The sequence below is a fragment of the Diadema antillarum genome, unplaced genomic scaffold, assembly GCF_040938485.1.
Source record: "Diadema antillarum isolate AM-2024a unplaced genomic scaffold, OU_Dant_1.0 scf00000071, whole genome shotgun sequence".
NCBI classification, from domain to species: domain Eukaryota; kingdom Metazoa; phylum Echinodermata; class Echinoidea; order Diadematoida; family Diadematidae; genus Diadema; species Diadema antillarum.
The window spans coordinates 3,770,350-3,790,662 of NW_027270960.1; the positions used below are offsets into that span (position 1 = coordinate 3,770,350).

The window sequence follows — 20,313 nt, forward strand, 5'->3', positions numbered from 1 at the left end:
GACATCTAACTGCAGGCATCCTGAATGACATTATGTCCCAAATTTTCCCTGCTTTCATGAATTTGTTTTTTTCATTTTTTATTTTTGTCTTGATGTTTCTTCAACATATTTTAAATCTTAAATGTAAAGTGTTTTGTTGTTTTTGTAACATCATCTGTAGTGTAAGAGACACAAAGAGCTCATCTGAAGTGAGCAAAAGAGCTCTAAAACAATGGCTGAAATATTCACTGACATCATGACTTATTGATTTTAAATCATCTTGTGAAAGAGATTTGATCAGCTCTGCTTTCTAGTGAAATCATTACATGAGCTTGCATTTTTACCTTGATTAAAAGAATCAATGTAATCTAACCCTCTTTACATCTGAGTGAAGATCACAGTGAAACTTGAATTTGAATGAAGGTTCAAAAGTAATTTCATGAACTCTGTCACTCAGTATGGTGCTAAACATTCCAGCAGATCCCCCCTCACTTCATGAAATAACAGGATTAGGCAAGTCTCAGTTTAGCCTCTTTTTTTTTTTTTTTTTGCTGCTGTTATTTCTTTAAATATGAAGGGGGGGGGGGGGGGGGGCAGGAGGTTCAACCAATTCCAGATTCATACAGCAGTAGCCAAAAGACTGTCAAAGTGAGATCAAATCGAAATAACCTCTGACCTTGCTCCAGGGGTCAGCATTGACCTCTGATGATCTGGTGAAGTAGACTTGAGTTAACTCTTTGCAATTCCCCCCCCCCCCCCCCCCCAGCTTCTAAAGTTTGGCTAAAGGCCAGTAACAAGCTCTGCACAGCATGAAAAACATAATGATTAGGGTAGGGAACCTTGTATGACAAGGACAGTGTCTGTCAATTAGCTATTATTTGTCTGCTAGAAATGTCTTGCTGTATGCTGCCCTTGCTGGCAAGAAGTTGTCTCACCTAGCTTGTTAACACTCTGTTTGTCCAGCTCACACAACCTATGATCATATCAACTAACCATTTCAAATATGTGAGGTATTTTATGACGAAAGTAAATGTCTCCTATAGATGCTCTTGTTCACTGGTAACAATTGATAATGCCGATGAGTTCTGGATGGGACAGAGTAAGATATACCTTTGTTTCATTGAACCTTTCAAAGTTAACCAAGTATTGTTCATGAGTCATTTTGTTGATAAGATTAAGATCTATCATTATAGTCTTGCTTTCAGCTCTGCAAGCAAAGGAGTTCTTTACACTGTCAAATTTCCCAGAGAATGAGAAATAGGCGATATTTTTGCACAATAAGGGGAGATAATATGTGCTGTCTGCAGTCACACTGTCATATGACCTAATGGGAGTCCACATCAATTAGAATAGAATTGCTTCCCAACTTTCAAAAATTCATGGTTATCTAGAATAAATCTGAGACTGTGCATTTCTGGTACCTATCCTGTGTATTTTTGGACCATGTACATGTTGGCCTAAAGAGGAAAGAGTACCCTTAGAAGTGTATCCAAAATCATCTACAGAAACTTAGTCAATCTCATTTAAAAAGAAAGTCTCCTGAGCTTGTTTTATGCAGGATAGCCACCAAAATCTTAACAGAAATATGCTAGGTGGAAAAATATTACAAAGATGTAGGCCTACCCTAAATCCAGTTATGACAGTGAAGCTGAGACATTCAGTAGAATTTTCCATTGTTATTTGAAAGATATTTATGGGAAATTTGTTTCATAACTGTCACATTTAAGATAGTAATTACTTTACTTTTGTTTGATATAGTCCTACATGTACGGTATCTGTGACTTCTATCACTTGCAAGTAAAGTACATAGAAAATGGATGAATAGTTATTGTGCTTTATAAATCACAGTTATTATCATTGTTATTATTATTATCATTATTGTTATTATTATTATGGTATCTACTACTACTATGTACTAGTGTTAATTTTCTTATAATTATTATTATCATCACTGTTGTTATCATTCAGTCATGGTTTCAGATGTGAATGTAGAATTACACATAAATAAGTAATAGCTAAAATGAAATAAAAAAAACAACCTGACTTTAGATGAAGGAAGGTGTGCAAAGTGAGAGTTTATGGAAATGTGATGTCACATGTGAAGAACGATATTTTTGCATTTTCCTACATTTGCCACCCTCTGTCCTGTTTCCAGGCAAATGTGAAGTTTTTGTTTTTGTTTTATCTAGAAAAAACCAAGGAAAATTTGCTGAATAATATTAAAGTCATATTACTGATAGGTATTCTGTAGACCGTATAGGGCAAATTGGCATAGACCCATTGAAAATTGCGTGGGTATGACTGCATCTGAAATTATGTCTCTCTCTTTAGAAAGCATCACAAGATGTCCATGCCTAGAAACCGTCAGCTAATCTATAGATAGTATCAATAGGCCTTGTGTACAAGTGAAGGCTAAACAGACTGGGCATTGCTGTGCGGCTGAGTAATCCTTCTGCTATGCCCAGAATGTGCCAGTTGATTTGTTCCCCGTGCCCTCTCGTAACAACTAAGGCCTGCTTTCCCCTGCCCAGAGCACTGTTGCTGCATTATAGCTGCCAGGAAATCAAATTGGCTTGCCATCCAAACACTATGACGACAGGCCTATTCACAGCCGTGAATAGGAAAATTGTATCATGGACCAGCTTCATAAAGCCTCCATCATTTGCTGTAATGTCAGTATCCTCAAAGGAAGAAGGCTGTAGATCTACATATTGAAAAAAATACATCTATTAGGATCTTGGTCAGCTAAACTATGGCCTTATATTGAAAAAAAAATCTACAAGGATCTTGGTCAGCTAAACTATGGTCTTACATTGAAAAAAAAATCTGCTAGGATCTTGGTCAGCTAAACTATGGCCTTATATTGAAAAAAACAACTACGAGGATCTTGATCAGCTAAACTATGGCCTTACATTGAAAAAAAAAACATCTACTATAGGATCTTGGTCAGCTAAACTATGGCCTTATATTGAAAAAAAAAATCTACTAGGATCTTGGTCAGCTAAACTATGGCCTTATATTGAAAAAAAAATCTACTAGGATCTTGGTCAGCTAAACTATGGCCTTATATGGAAAAAAAAATCGACTAGGATCTTGGTCAGCTAAACTATGGCCTGATATTGAAAAAAAAATCTACTAGGATCTTGGTCAGCTAAACTATGGCCTTATATTGAAAAAAAAAATCTACTAGGATCTTGGTCAGCTAAACTATGGCCTTATAAATATATTGAACAAAAAATCTACTAGGATCTTGGTCAGCTAAACTATGGCCTTATCAAGCAAACATATTACTGTGCTTACTAATATGCATTAAACAATTTTACTGTTGTTCCTACTTTTATCGTCTCAATGCAAGAAAGGACATTTGGCAAAAAGTATTCTTATGGGTCATTGGGAAAATTGTGAATCCAAGACATCGCGGATGAACCTCTATTCATTCTGTTGCTTACATTTGTTGCAAGTATGTCTATTTATCATAAAGCTAATACATGGTGTTGCACTTAAGGTAGTTTATATTGAGTTTGTTATGAAGTTGATATTTGTTCACCTTAATGCAAGGCTTTGATTGACCGGTGAGAGTAAAATATACCTCAAGTAATCCCAAGAGCCAAGTTTTCTGTAGCTGAACCACATGATTGCCTCTTCTCAATACCCAGTGGATGAATGCTGAACTCTTCATTACCTTGCTGTCTGCTACATCCTGTGTAACTCACTTGCATTCACCTACATGTAGATGATCAATGGTATATTATGATTTATGCCTCACATCAAAAGTGTGGTGTTGCTGCACAAAGAATGCCATGGGAGTAGTGCCAACTGTTATCCTTCCCTGTCTTCCTTTAAAGTCCCATAAAAGGCAACAAGAGGATGCATAATGTATAAAGTAAGATCTTTTCGCAGCGTGAAATTTTTGCGAACTGGAGCCGATGGTCTTTTTCACGGTATAAAATTTTCATGTATTGTCACTGGTCTTCAATTCTATAGTGTAGACAAGCGGTGCAAGAACTTTTGCATGCATTTTAATTTCACAAATCTTGGCTCTCGTGACATTCACGAAATTAGAATGCACAGAAATATTTCAGTTTTACAGTATGTGATATCATGGATATGTGTTAGCTTTTGTTGCATTTGATGTGATGGTTTAAGGTTTAATGAAGGAGGCCTTTAGTGAATATCAGAGAATATTATATAAAGGCAAAACATGTCTGAAACATAGTTTAAGGCATGAACTGCATTATGCTCCGACTTATCCAGACATGTTGTGGTATTATATCTTCAACTTCATGCAAGGTAGCAAACGTACTCTGATCTATCTCTATCAGTAGGTGCCTATACCGTAGAATGAATAATTTGGACCAACATTTATTAAGTTATGACAGTGAATCTTCATAAACGACCTCTCTTTGAAATGTTTACAAACATCTCTGTTCTCCTCACTTTTCCAAATTTGTTCTGGTGCCGTGAAAGCCTGATTAAATGGCAAGACACTGGATTTCCACATTTTTAGTATAAATTCTATTTTTCAGACTTATGGCTTTTCAGTGATATTACAGTCTATGATTTTCTTCCATTGTTTCTTTTTAAACTTCTCACAGAAACATTGAAAATGCTCCCACCAAAACCTGCAGTAGCCACTTAAAGCACAAATCATCAATTCAAATAACATATGTTTTCTGATTTAGTTGCATATGATTTATACATTCATATAATTTTATTGCCTAAATACTTCCTGTAACCTTGACGGAGGAACAACATTCTTAAATATGCCCTCACCTGTCACAGATGATATTTATGCTCCAAAACAATCAGGACAAAATATATTAACATTAGTTTTCATTTCCCTTGGCATTCCCAGACCTCAAGCTTGGTGGTTGGTATGTGTGCATCATAGGCATATATGTAGAAGGGACAGGGATACATCACCATACAATGTGTGAGCAGAATGAAAGAGGAGCACCTGTTCTGTCTCATTATAAACTTGCACTGCCCCATATCAAGTGGAAAGAAATTATGATATATGGCAAGTGCACATTGTACTTCCTTTTTCTTATCCATCTTTAGAGGTGTCTTCAAAGCTACTTGATAGAGGTATTCTGTATAACATTTCTGACATCTTTACATTTTGAAAATGAATTGTGAAAGAAAATGAGACATAACATTACTTTGAAATATCATTTCAGACATGTAGCCCACTAGATTTACTGTTTTATATGCAAAAATTTCATGCAAACATGTTCCCTTGGGTACCACGGACCATAGCATCATTATAAATATGTTGTGAATTTTTGTTTAAATGTGTAACATGATGTAAACCCTTTGAAGGTTGCTACCATTTCATCTGCCTGTGTGTACAAAGTACTTTCTGATGTTAATGTCAGATTTAAACTTGTTATCTGTTTCTGCAGGGCCTTTCTGGTCTGCTCTCACAAGGAAAAGACAAGAAAGGAAGAGAAAATGAAAGCAATGGGAAAGCACAACCAGTCAGAGCCACTCACTTCGACTACATCACCAAACCAAGCAGCAGTGGAAGTTATACAGAACGGCCACGAGGTGTGAAACCAAATCAGCCTCATGGCCAAAACTACTCCCGAAGCAGATCAGAGAGGCCAAGGGATGACAGGAAACACCGCCATTCCACAGGGTCGTACAACCATTCATCGACTGCGTCTAACAATCATTCTTCATCCAGATCGTACAGAAATTCTTCCTCTGGATCTTACAGCCAAGCCACTTCTGGATCTTACAGCCAAACTCCTTCTGGATCTTATGGCCAACCTCCTTCTGGATCTTACGGCCAACCTCCTTCTGGATCTTACAACCAACATTCTACCAGATCTTACAACCATTCTTCCTCTGGATCTTACAACCATTCTTCCTCTGGATCATACAACCACCCATCCTCCAGGTCATACAACCAATCTTCTTCTGGGTCTTACAAGAATGGTTCCTCTGCAATGCATCACTCTCGTCCAGAAGTGCAGAGAAGGTACAGCAGAGAGGATGATGAAGAGCTGCTTCTGATTAATTACCAACGGGACAGGACTGATGACAGAAGCCAAAGGAGGAGGGGATCACTTCCCAGAAGCCACTCTCCAGAGAGAGGTCAAGGAAGGGGTGGTTCCCTTCCAGGATATTACCGTCAGCCTTCCACAGGCTCCCCGCAGGGTCCTCCCAAGCCGCCCCGTCGGCAACAGTCACTGAATCGTATACATATTCCTGATGGTCCAGACACAGATATCACTTCACCCAGCGATTATGATGTTTACAGTCCATCGTCAGAGTCTAGCAGCCCAAAGAATTGGAAAGTGAGTCCCCTCATGAGTCCAGGCTCCCAAACTGCGCCATACACACATGATCGTTCATGGTCTCCATCAAAGGAATTCTCTCGACCTTCCCGCTCAGAGCATAGCTCACCTGACCGTAAGCACCAGCATTATGACAGTAAACAAGTCACCCGTACTGATCAATATTATTCACAAAGAGAGAAAGAAAGGGAGAGAAATGGCCAGCAGTATGGTGGTAACTCGCAGACATATACAAATGGCAACAGTAGGGAGGACACAAACTCTTTCATGACCAAGCAGTATGACAGTGCTCAGAGCAAACAGAGCTATATGTCCAGCCAGTATGCAGATAGGTATTCACAGTATCCATCAGAAAGAAGCACTAGTCAATATCAGTTTCCTACAGCTCACCAATACGATGACCCATGGCGTAATGATGCACAACCAAACCAGTTTAGCCAATCCTGGGATGTTGGTCCTCCACAGAACCTTCCACAGAACCAATCACAGTCAGCCAGCACCACAAGGCCTCTGGTTCTGCCACAAAATGGTCCAATCCCTCAAGGTCCTCGCCCCATTTACAGGAGTGATGGGGAAATTGATCTAAGAGAGCCACCTTATCATCAAGTGAGAGATTTGTTTGCCTCCACAAAATATTCACAGAAACCAACTGATCAACAGCATACTGAAGACTTCAGTTTCTACCAAAGCAAGCCAAGTGAAGATGGTATTAATGCTGACTGGTGGGATGGGGGGTCCAAGCAGGAGGTCAACCAAGCACAGCCTGTCCAGTCTAACTCCCTCCGCACAGTCCGTGGTGTAAAAGCATATGATCAGCATGTGAAGAAGTTCAAACGTCCTACAAGTCTTGGTGGAATCCCCAGAGGTCTTGAAGATGCGTACATGAAGCTGAAGTCTAGCACTGGCACAGCTTACAAAGCTTCCACTGACTACTCCCCCAGTTTGGAACGTTCTGATAATTCAGCATTTGGAGTTGCCCAAACACATCAGCAACAGTCATATGGCGAGTCTACTTACCAGAAATCTGCAGACATCTACAACTCTGCAGAATTTTACCCTACCGATTCATATCTTAGTGGTAGACCAAGTCAGAGTGACAGCACTGCTGGGCCAAAGGTTCTTCCCAGTGCACACAAGAGGAGTGGTTTTTCTACCCAAGATGGAAAGAAGGGTCATCAAACGAACAGGGCTGTGCGTTCGCCAATTCCTAGCGAAGAAACCTGTAATGCTGGAAATACACAAAACCAGAGAGATGCTGGTAAGCAGACCATATTTTGCCTGGTATCTCAGGTCGTGCCAACTACTCCATCTCCAGAAGCAAGTCCTGGTCCTATCCAGCGAGAGCGTGTGGCAATTGAAGATGGAAAAGTTTCTCCTGTTATGGCTCAACCTGTTGATTTAGCCAGAGCTTCATACAAACATGCTAAACAGAGTGCTGCAAAGAAGAGTCACACACACGGGAGCTACTCTCCTGTCAGATCCCAGCTTGACTACCATGCTCGCCAGGCAGATAAAGGGGTATACCAGCCAAAGAGGCAGCAGGAGAGACGGCCTTTCCGTCATTCAGTCTCCCAAGACAGTTCTACTGGAAATGAATCTGACAAGATCTCTTCCAATCAACAAAATGGATTCCATAGTGTCCAGACTCAACGTCAAACTGTCTCCAAGCAGACTATGAAGAGTGCTCAACAGAAGTGGGAGTATAAGCAGGATGTGCGAGGAGCCAGTGTTTCCTCTGGGTACCATTCCAGTCCAGAGTATGATGGGAAAACCAATGAAGAGCGACATATTGCGACGAGATATATGTATGAGAAGCAGAGGTTTTCTGATGCAGAGTATCGTACTGACAGTGTGGAGCAGCAGCAAGGCGAGATAGACACTGCTCCTATCGTACCTGTCAAAGATCTTATAAAGAAAATCAACCGGAAGGCAGTACTCCAAGAGGGTAGTGACCAAGATGTTCCCAGAAACAGGTTGGGTAGTGAGAGTGGAGACCAGATTGAAGAGCAGAGTGCACCTAAACAGCAGGACTACCGGGACAGCAGAGTCTTTGGGGAGAACATTGTGCTGAAGAGACTAGTGTCAGAGAAAGGAGATAATCAGGTACCTACAACCTCTAAGAACTCTACGCAAAAGCCAGCCAAAAAGGACTGGGATGCACAAGATGTTCATCCAAGTAGATATGCCTTTGATGCACAAAGTGAGATGCTGAATGACCCCAGTGAATCCCAGCTGGCTGACTACTTGGATACAAGGGTGTTTGGTGAGGACATCAAGCTGAGGAAAGTTGGATCTAACAGAGAAAAGAGTCAATCAAGGGTGTACTACAATGAACAGTACATGGCTGCACCTGCAAGTCCTGGAAATCATGCCTCACCGTCTGCAAAGGTAAAGTCAGGTGAGAGAGAACTGTCCCATGAAGCAGCATTTACCATGGAGACATACCAGCCAGTGGAATCGACACCGGAACAAGATGATGATGACTCGGACGAAAAGCCTATCAATGCTCGTGATAGGAGAGCATACTATGAAAGCCTCAAGCCACTCTCCAGGGAAGAAGAAATTCAAAGTGTGACTGCTTCTAAGACAAAACAGCAAAACCTTGGAAAGATGGGAGATGCTCCAGGTGAGAGTAAAAAATTGATCACTGTAACACAATCCAAAGTGTACCACGGGAGTATCAAATGGCCTAATAGCCCTTCTGAAGTTCGTCAGGTCACTAGGAATAAAGTAGAAGAAACTCTTATTCAACCATCAAAAACTCATGAGGCTGAGAGCATTGCACCTCCTAAGGTACAGAGCAATGTTGCTCAAGCAGAACCTTTGTTCACACCAAGTGAACGGCAGGCATTCTATGAAAGACTGAAGCAAGGTGCAGATGATGACAAACCAAGTATGATGGGCAGAAGATCACGAAGTCTGCCGAGACTGAATGTTAACACCGGCGAAAGTAGCTCAGATTACAGGCCGAACAAGAAATCTATTGAAGAGCTAATGGATCCTGATGTGGATATAGCCAAACTCTCAGTGGGTGCACAGCTCTTTTATCAGAAGAAACATCAAGTTGAGAAGCACTACAGGAAAAAGGAGCTCCTTCAACGGGTCAAAGGAGAATTAAGGAGGCGGAAGTTTGGCAGTGAACCTGACTTAGCCCATGACAGAGAGGAAGAAGATGTCCTTGATACACTAGAAGATAAAACTCACTTCCTCATGACCCACATTGCTGGAAAAAGAGTTCGTGGCAGAGACAGTGCCGATTTTGAGTTTGCCTTGAATCAACTGCAGAACATCCATACTGAGGCAGACCAAGATGCGGATGAGATTCTCTACCCACAGTTCTATCAGCCATATGATCACAGGGCTGCTGAGATCCCACTCCGGGAACAGAAAGTGGCTGACTTGCAAACCATGGTTGGAGTCCATGCTGAGGCTGGGTCTGTGAAGCAGCGCCATAAAGTAAAACGAAGTAGATCAGATGTGAGTGAAACAAAATCTGGCGAGCACAATGATGGACAGCTTCCAGAACAACCTGGAACAGCCAAGAAGAATCAGGATTTCTTCCCATACCGACAAGCCAGCCACCCAAAGAAAATGGTGAAACACAAAGGACTAGCAGGAGAAGGGGGCCATGAATCAACCTCTGATGAAGAAAAGACCCCACGCCCGTTTCCTTCGGGTACGAACCCCAAGTTATACCGACCACCAAAGTCATCTGACAATCTTGGCTACAGCTCTGATAGTAGTCCTGAGAGGCCCATCAAGGCGAAGACAAAGATAGTCATCCCAGGCAAGGACCAGAGTAGATTAGGCAATAAAAGTCCCATCTACTTATCTGCTGGTCCAAATTCTAGACAGTTAGACAGGCCTGGTCATTCATCAAGTTTACCACCACCTATAAAGCAGAGTGTAAAGTTCACTGAGGTTCCAAAAGTGAAAAAGGCTGTGGTGACCAAACCGCCGCCAGCTCCTGGGTTGACGAAGTTCAAGGAAACACAGCTCCATCTGCAACCTCCTGGCTCCAGAGACTCTGTATCTACGGTGGACAGTGCCATGCTTGCACAGCCCTTTGAAGACATGCATGAAGAGTACCAGGACATGATGATGGAGCATGCTGCTGCTGACCTGCTGCCACCAAAGGAACGTACCTCCTCCAGCGAGTCTCTTCTCCAGATGGTAGCTGACTCCACAACGCACTGGGCGACTCCAGCTGCAATAGATCCTGATGCATCCTACTGTCCAAGTACCACAATCCCGCTGGCTGATGAGGAAGAAGATGCCTATTCTTCAGATGGTGCCTATGCTGACCTCGAAGGTAAGCTTTGCCCGCTGGTTACAAAGGAAGACTTGTGATGGAGAAGCATGCAATCATTGTAAAGTAGGTTTAGATTTGCACTTTATACTCGAGTCAATGCCCTCATACTGATGTGTTCTCAAAGCCAAAACTTTTAGTGAAGGTGGATTCAGAATTCACTAACTGCCAGCAAGTGCTTTCAGTACACCAGTATGAGGTTAATGTTTTCTGAAATAATGATTTCAGTGTGATTTGGAGCATGGTGGATTTGTTCTGTCCATAACCCCTCTTGATGAACCCATCTTCATGGTTAGTGTTATTATTTCCAACCCTGGCCTGTGCTTATTGAAGGTTTGCATTAGGCCCTACTGTGGCATTTTTTTGTGAAATTATTATTACTTTTTTATTGTGAAAATAGGTGCCTATAAAAGGTGTTATTATGATTTAATACTTAAAGCAGATGGATGACAGACCCCACTATACAGGAAACATATAATTCATTCACATATTATCAATTAGTCAATTAGTTGGTTGATCATGCAAGCAATCAAAGAATTCATGTACAAGCATCCAAGAAGTTTTAGTTCCTGTTTGATGTAGAGCAGTGTCATCAATTCTTGTTTTGTTGATGTCATCTTGATGTGAAATCACAATCTGAAATATTTCAAGCATGCATGGTTATAAAAAGTGCTGATGTGTGCCTTATGAAGATAGAATGATACACATGTTGATTTTTTTTAGGGGAGTATTTTTTGTTTTTAGATTGTATATAAATAGGTATGTGTCTGCATGGTTTGAAGTGTTGCCAATACGAGGGTTTGTCTTTGAGATTATAACATGCCTACGAGGTAATTCACTGTAGTTACTACATAGTGCCAAATGGTAAGATATTTCTGCCTGTTTCTTAATCTGTTCAGACTGATTTGCTGTGGGGTCATCAACTGCATGGTTGTATTAATTTGACTTGATGGTTCAGTCATATCCTTTGCAAGAATTTGATACACCCTCAGAGGAGTTTTCATGTGGAATTTCCTCTCATTACAATGTTCCGGCAAATGCAGTTATGATAACATTTACTATGCTTTTATTTGTGATGTAGTTAAAGCCTGTTTAAAACATGCAGTTGAATTGTTCCGAACAGATTAAATAACATTTACATTCTGATATTTGTATATTAAGAATCAATCCTAAAGTAACAGAAGATGATTTATAGTACTGGGTTCACTTTTTTTTTTTGTGCTGTTGTGTGACTTACTTTTGATGTACATCAAAGCAATATTTGACCAACTATCCTGTATGTTTCTCCTTGCATGATAGTCTGACATTATATCATATTGCTGTAACACTCAACAAATCAAAACAAGAAAACAGCACCAACGAACTAGTTGATCAAGTACACACAATATTAAGGAGATGGTGGGAATGCTAAGATATTAATGTAGTTTGAATTCTCATCATTGATTTCTTTGATTGACAATCAACAATCACAGAGAAAATTGATGTTCCTTTAGGGATTATGAATGATTATTTGGATTTGTGAACCGTAAAGTGCATTCCTTCTTTCCTGCTTTTATTCATCGATTAGTCTTGGTATTGGTGTATACATCGTAGTTCTCCATCTACTGACATGCTTGGTGATTGCTTGCTCTCATGTATTGATCTATGTGGCTGGTGACCAAGTTGGAGGCTTTCTATTTCGTGGTATTTAGATCCTCTTAACTTGGTATTTCACGGGTAAATGATAAATCATGATTACTTTTTCAACATGTATGTGCACTTAGGTGCTTAAATTTTCCATGGAAATTAACCTGTCTTAAATCTTATTAAAATAGATGATTCTGTAGAAAAGCAGTACAGCTGTATTTTTTGATTAGCACAAAGGATAGAGCGCATTGAACTGAGATCAGTAAGTGGCAAAGAGACTTCAGAATGGAGAGTGAAACAGAAATGTTTCATTGATTTATCAAGCATAAGATTTGTTATTGATTCAGCATCAACTCATGAATTGTTTTGCACAGAATTGGTAAAGGAACAGACGAAAGAAAAGAAAAGTGGACTTCATTGCAATGAAGTACTGATAGGCTTTGAAGAATACTTTCAATCATTCACTGTTGAAGACATCAGTCCAAGTTATGTTTGCAAAGATGCTGCATAGCGCCCTCTATTTTCACTCTTGTCTTAACTCCTTGCTTATTCAAAGTTATGGGAACTCCTGCTGGGTGCCAATGAACCTTGTGACAAACTGAGACAGCTCGGAGGCAATGACAAGTAGGCTTGATATCCCAAATGCATCCTTTTACCTTTGTGGCATACACAGGGCAACTAACATCAATTTCAAACTCTGTTCTACCATGTGATTTTACAGCTAAACAATTACAAGCACTTAAATCCACAATCAACTTTAAGATATATACTTCTCATAGTCTAGATAAGTGCTCTGAGTGAGGTTTACCTTTCCCTTAAAATATAATCTCTCAAAAAGTTTCAATAACATCACATGCCCTATCATTTCGGACCAGTTCAACATGGCTTTTGATATGATAATGGCGTCAAGGAGATTAATTTAGCTCATTGTTTGAGATATGTGACTCTCATTATAACGAAGTCCTCAGAAACGGCAAAATTATATCAGTATGTGATGATATAGATCGTAAGTTTGGGACCTACATTTTTACTTCTCCTTAACACAATGTTGTTATTATAATAATGTTTGTTATAATATGAGTGCACTATCGATCTTTTTTTTATTAAAAGTAGAATAGTTTTACAGATGAATACAGAAATGTCATTATAAATGGCAGAGTATGTGTGTTCATACCATTCATTGAATGCCTGTGGAGTTGCTCACCTACATGTTATTGTTCAATCATGATATTTTCCCAGCTCTATGAGGTTGTCTACTCTAAACAGCTAAAACAGAGAGCAAGACAAGATAGTAAAGGTCTGTCGGATATGGCAAGGCATTTTCCTTTTGAGTTGAATTTTTATTTTATATACACTGCAAAAAGTCCGGTGTTAAATAGTGAACACCGAGCTGGTGTTAGATTTTCGGTACTCATTTATGGTGTTAAATTAACACCTCCGGGTGTCATTTCCAAATATAAAACTGTTTTTTGAAGAGTTTCTTAGTAACTGCACTTCTTGTTGATTTTTAATTTAAACAAGACGATCGAGAAGTTTACATTAAAATACTAGATTTTTGAAAAAATGTGAAAATAAATCTACACCACAGTAACACCAGCTGGTGTGGTCTCTTATTGCAGCTGGAGGGGTGTTAAACCACTGATATTATTAACACCAACAAATATCAAATCAACACCGTGTGGTGTCATTTTTGAATTAACACCAGTACAGTGTCAAACTAACACCAGGTACAGTGTCAAATTAACACCACAAAGTGTCAGGTGAACACTTTTCAACACCATCACAGTGCATTTTCTACACCTGTGGGTGTGGTCCTCTATTGAAGTTTGATCGGTGTTAGACTTAACACCCATGGTGTTAAATCTAACACCGATGTTTTTACAGTGTATAATTAATCTCAGAGTTTTTCCTATACATGCTAAGGAACATTTATACCTGTAGACATGTAAACCTTACATTAGTTTTATCTAGTATCATAACTGTTCTTTTGTATTTTTTGTTGTTGGTAGTATTAGTTCATCTGTAGTCTCCATCTAATTCATTTGCACCAGTCTGAAGTATATTTACATCTGATTGAGAATTACAGAGACATCATTTAGATCAGGCCATCACTGCTCATCTTATACATTTATGATTTAAGCAAGATAATATTCTCAGCGTTATGCCTGAATTTTCTAGTATTTCATGTTATGTCACTTGCCAGCGTAGAAATAGTTTTGCAGAAAATGAATATTATATATAAAGAGAGAGTTTTACTTGCAAAGAAAATTTATATGTAAATGTAGATATTAGTCCTGATTGAAATTCAAATTTTGTTCATGTAGTTTCACTGCTTTTGTTTATGAAGGTGATAAAAAAGGATAACATGAAAGGATACACTTTATGTGACACTGTTTAGTCATCTTTGGGCAGTGGGTCTGACATAAAATATGTATGACAGTTGTTAAAAGAATATATTTGATTATGTGTACTTTATGTGTGGTGTGTGTGCAGTTAGTGGTGTGCATATAACAATTGTGTTATCATATGGGTGTCATAAACAATTATTTTTTGGTATCAGTACATTCCTCCCTTGTTGGAGGCAGTCTGGTAGGCATTGAGAGTCATAGTCTATGTGACATTATTAATTTTTCTGCCTTTTTTTATCAGTTCCTTTAACTCCTTATGTGCCACGTTTGCACGCCGGACTCAGTAGACGGCATGCCAAGTTTGAATATTCTGCTCAAATGCACAAACCTGCCCAAACCGATTGATAAATCACCAAATGTAGTAGTGCAATGAAAGCATTTCTTGCAATTCCATTCTGGTCACATGTAGTTGCATTTTATGTGGTGATTGACTATCAAGCGGTGTTCCCTACTGGATTTGTAAGTAAATAGAAGTTTCTGTCACTGTTTCAAGCAAGAGTCATGCCTCTACAATAATATACAAATGTAGCTGACTGCTCATTTGCCAGGAAAAAAAAAACAATCGTAGAATTGCCGAACAATTTATGTCAAAGCAAAGCTTGGCATCTTCTACTCTCTACAGCTTTGATTGTTACATTTCCAGGGTAACAAAAATCTATAAAAGTTAGATTGATTTGAAAATAGAATGTTTTCCCAAAGCATGACTGTGTTGCTGTCTCAAAATAATATGGCGGGGGGGGGGGGGGGGGGTTTGGGTTGGGGGTGGGGGTTAGACCATGGCATATGAAGAATTAAATATGTTACATGAATGACATGTCAATATGGAAGACCAGTTCTTATGCTTTCTTACCATTATCCATCCCCAATCAGCAAATTGGCACAATATAACCACATCAAAATCACATTCACATGGTGATCTGTGCAAAGCTGCTTGATCCTCAATTTGACTGTGATGCAGCTATTCTGTTATCCATGAAAACTGTTTTATACAACTGTAACACTGTTTAGTTCATATTAGGTTCAGGTTAATAGTGCAGGTATTGTGGGAAACAATTACAACACAAATTTTCAATTATTGTTTTTTTTTTTTGATGGGGAGGAGTGGATAGTTGAGTTCATGATTGATCTTACGCTTGTATAAGCTTTTCTGATTTTGAAGGGGGAGTATGACAATTTTAATTCACTCTAAATCTGAGTTTATTCTTTGTTTCTCGAACATTTTGTTTGTAGAGCCCCCATTTTTTTGTTGCTTCTTTTAAATCATAACCTTGCCTAGTTATATGTGTCATTGCCAGTAACCAGCACCAATATTACTAATCATACTAACTTTGTTGTTTTTCTTCACTGCATCATGTTTTATACTTACATCATCTGTATCACAACATTTATGATTCACTGATAGTGTGTAGCTTTTGTGTTTGCATGTTACATATATATATTATTTAGCATAGTGTACTCTGTGACATATGTGCCCTGTAAATTTATGCAAATGCCCAATTCCTTCTTTGAATGTTTGTTCTGTACAATGAGGCTCACTTCAAACCATACAGATATAATATTTAAGGACTTGTGTCATTATTGTAAGCAAATGGTTCAGTTTGTTAAAAGTAGTTTATCTTCATATTGCATTACTGTACATTTGTTTATTGATAATGCAGCTATTTCATAGTGCTCATGAATATGCATTTATTAATTGAAAAATGTTTACAATTTTCAGAGAGATTACATGAAATTGTTTTGAAATTGCTATCACATAAATTCATAATTTGCATAAATGCCCCCCGGAAATGAAGATACAGTGGATAAACATTGCAATTTTTTGTGTCATTGCTCTCTTTTTATGAGCAAAGAAGCATCTATAGCTACCATAATGCATAGTGATTGCTTTTAATACATCTCATTTCAGTATATGATTATAAGTGTTAATGATTTATGACAAGGGTTTTGAGAAATGCAGTGACATGCTACATCCAGCTCTTCAAATTGTCATCCCTGAAATTATATGCTGTCCAAAATGGTATCTAGAGTATACTTTTGTATGAATGTGACTGCCCTAAAGTGTCGATTTGACATTGTGTTTTACACCATTGCTTTTCAATATTGAATTTTATATTGATCAGTAGAAATGTGTTACTGAAACTAGGAATGGAGGAGTTGGGTGTACAGGGTAATGGTTGTAAATGATTGCACTTCACAATGCATGGTATGCATTTGGATGAACGATAAATGTTTGACACTTAGCAAAACTTTATGATACCCTTTGATTCACATGCATGGTAATTGGTGAGGCTGTGAACAAGGAAAGATAGGGCCCAAGATATCCATTTGCATTGCTTCATCCAGTGGAATTAAAATTTGTGTACCACTGTACATAGAGCTTTGTCATGTTGTATTGAGAGATTCCTGTAGAGCAAAGCATACGTAGTACTTACCTTTCATGTTACAAACCTGATCATAGTATACCCTCTGTGTGTGTATTAGTATGTTACATTGTAACTATTGCCCTGTCAGATTTGAGTAATAGTAGCCACAAAGGAATTTTAAACATGAATTTCTGTGGTATAGGGTAGGAATATATATCTGGGAAAATCATCTCCAGTGGACAAATTTTACAAGCTTTAATTATATTATATTATTTTTGTTTTTTTAGTTGAGATTTATACTGTATATCATCAGTATTGTGTTTTTATCATGTGTACAGGGGAGCTGAGTTTTATATCCATGATTCATTTACATGCAGAAATGAACTACAAAGAATATTTTGTATCAATTTCTCTCTCTAAAAAAAAAAAATGAAAATCCATTATTTGCAAAAAAAAATTCCGTACGGATTTATAATCAAGACTGTATTCTGTCGTATAATCCTTTTATTGCGTGGATAATAAAAAAAAATTATGAATTTAAGGGCCATGTAAAGTGGATCAGTTGAATACAAAACAAAGTCCTTGTTAATGTTACACTGAAGTTCAGTAAACAAGGTAATAATTGATGGTAAAGTAATGTGGAATTTTAATGTGTAATTGAGAGAGCTCCATATGCATGAAATACGTAGTAGCTAAACGTTTTTTCTTTTCTTTTCGAAGTTCTGGAGCAGAATTTACTGAATGCAATGAGTCCAATTTGTCTATTTCAGTATGCATTTGACCTAATGTAATTTCTAATTTCCAGCACAAAATCATGTTTGAATTGGCCATTAGACTTATCTAAGAGGTAAATTGCTTGTACTGGAATTTCTCACTTAGCCTCTGAACTTTGTAATTGAGCTCATGCCCCAATGTCATAAAAAAAAATATATATATATATTATGATAATGAGTTGACGCTTATGGTGAAAAAACAAATTTTTGTGCGCATGAAACTTCACAAATTTTGCGAAGAGCCAAGATTCCTGAGAGTAAAATGCATTAAATGCCAGCACAAAATGCTCTCATGAGGAATAAACAGCTTACCCCTTCCAAGAAATAGAATCGATCCAATTTATGCACTAGTATGCATATACACGTGTGCACAGTACAGCATGCTCAGGTCAGGTCAATTTTCTTCCGAAGTTTGCTCATTCATTTTTTGTTGTTGTTTGTTTTTAGTTTATTTTTTTAACTATGCTTGTTTAGTAGTGTGCATTTTGTTCTGAACAAGTCCTTGTGCTTTTAGTACATGCAATATACTCATAATCTTTCCATTGTTGGCAAATCACAATTTGCTTCATGTTGTGAAAAAGGCCATTGGCTCCAATTCATGAAAGTTTCATGCCGTGACGATTTCTGGTTTTCCAGTAAAGAACAATTTAAGATCTCAAGCCATAACTTTATGTACTGTCTTTTACTGTCTTCCATCGATGTGCTGTTCATGCTGCATTTTGTTTTGCATGACAATAATTCAAGCAAATGTTTCTTATGGCATGAAATCTGCACACATTATACATTTTGTTTTAAATGTATGAGTTCTGATGTATTTTCAACAATGTATGTTGTTGATGCACTTCATTTGGTAGAATGTGTTTCAAATGCTACCAGTCCTGATTCATTTGCATGGTTTAAAACTTTTCGCATACATGTTGACATGTTTCTCTCGTATGGGAAAATAAAATTCCTCTGGAGGTTGATTTCGAGAAAGGGAGTTTCAAATTTCTGATGTACAATGTAATTTCACAAACAAGGAATGCTTTTAAAAATCTATTAGTACCTTACATTTGAAGCCTGTTAGTTTGAGTGGCAGACAATGGTAAGGAAATGACAAAATGTTAATTTACATCCTGGTGTTTAAAAAAAGTTAAAAGTATACTAGGATTTAAAAAAAAACCCACACAAAATATTAGAATGTTTAAATTTAGTCATTTTGATGTAGTCACCAGTATAAGTAAACTTGAATTGGAAATTTAAAACTTTTTTTTTTAACCCTGAAATTTATTAAGTTTGTAAAATAATTACAACTATTAACACTCTTTTGAACAATCATTTTTTGCCTCTTCTATCCAACATAGATACCATGCAGAATTTGTGTCACAATATAGTTTGAAGACACTCCATGTTATGTTGCTAAAATCACATAAGAGTTAATAAGCATCTGCAATTTTTGCATCGTGTAATGATTGGTGTGGGACAAATCATTGAAAGTAGACATCTTACCCAGATTGTTGAGTGTAGGCAGTGAAATAAATGTAAACCATTTTTAGAGGTGAATAAGTCTTAGATATTAATATTGGAGTCACTTTAAGAAGGGACAGGAAATTGGATCTTTTACAAATCTTCAGAAATTCTAGAACATTTGCACAATGATTTTAAGTGTTCATCATTTATCAGATATCAATAGTGGTTATATCGAATTTAAAAAAATCTGCTGTGCATGTTACGATAAAAATTATTGTATTTTTGTCCATTGTTTGCTTATATGTATATCTGCCATTTATCACTGTTACTGTACTATCATATTAAATTGTTTATCATTTGTATTTAAAATAAATCTACTTGCATGGATTGTCATTTTCTGTGTCAGTGTAATTCACTTTTAAAGGGATCGTACAGTTTTGGTTGAGACATAATTTCAGGTTTCTAACATTTTTTGGTGAGATAAAGAGAAACCTCTTATGAAATATGAAAGAGCATGTAATTCTATGAGGAATTCAACGTTTATTTGATGAAAATTGGTTTTGAAATGGCTGATATATCCAAAAAGAGCGATTCTATAAAGTGTGGGACCCACACTTTATTATGATCGCTTTGTTTTACTTTGTTTTTGGATGTTGCATTCACTCCAAACCCGATTTTCATCAAATAAACTTTGAATTCCTCTTAAAATGGTATGCTCTGTTCTGTATCATAAGTGTTTTCTTGGTATCTCGCAAAAAGTTAAAAGCCCAATTCTCATCTCCACCAATGCTGTACTATCCCTTTAATGTGTTTGCTTGAATGGTAGTTGTTGATTTAGATAGTATGTGTGTTTTCACTAACTTTTGTTTGATGTTCCTCATGTTCCCATTAATTGCTCTCCAATTCTTAAAAAGCTTTTGTTTTTCATGATTTTTTTTTCTAAATTTTCAGTCACTTTGGGAAAGTTAAAGAAGCAATATTATGTGTCAGATTGGAAGAATTTAAATGATAAACCTGTTAAAAGATGCAAACTCTTCTACACAGTTAATATGTGTTTTGTTATATTTATATATGAAAAAGCTACTTTTAACAGGGGTAGTT

At 37.7% G+C, this 20,313-nt stretch overlaps 1 protein-coding gene across 1 annotated transcript in view; it reads left to right on the forward strand.

Annotated features, from left to right (window-relative positions):
• Positions 1–20,313, forward strand: part of LOC139717024 (uncharacterized) — a 325,336-nt gene that overhangs the window by 46,011 nt on the left and 259,012 nt on the right. Inside the window, exon 2 of the mRNA XM_071628540.1 lies at positions 5,385–10,596. Within this exon, the coding sequence (XP_071484641.1) occupies positions 5,385–10,596 (5,212 nt within the window). The remainder of the gene's footprint in view (positions 1–5,384; positions 10,597–20,313) is intronic.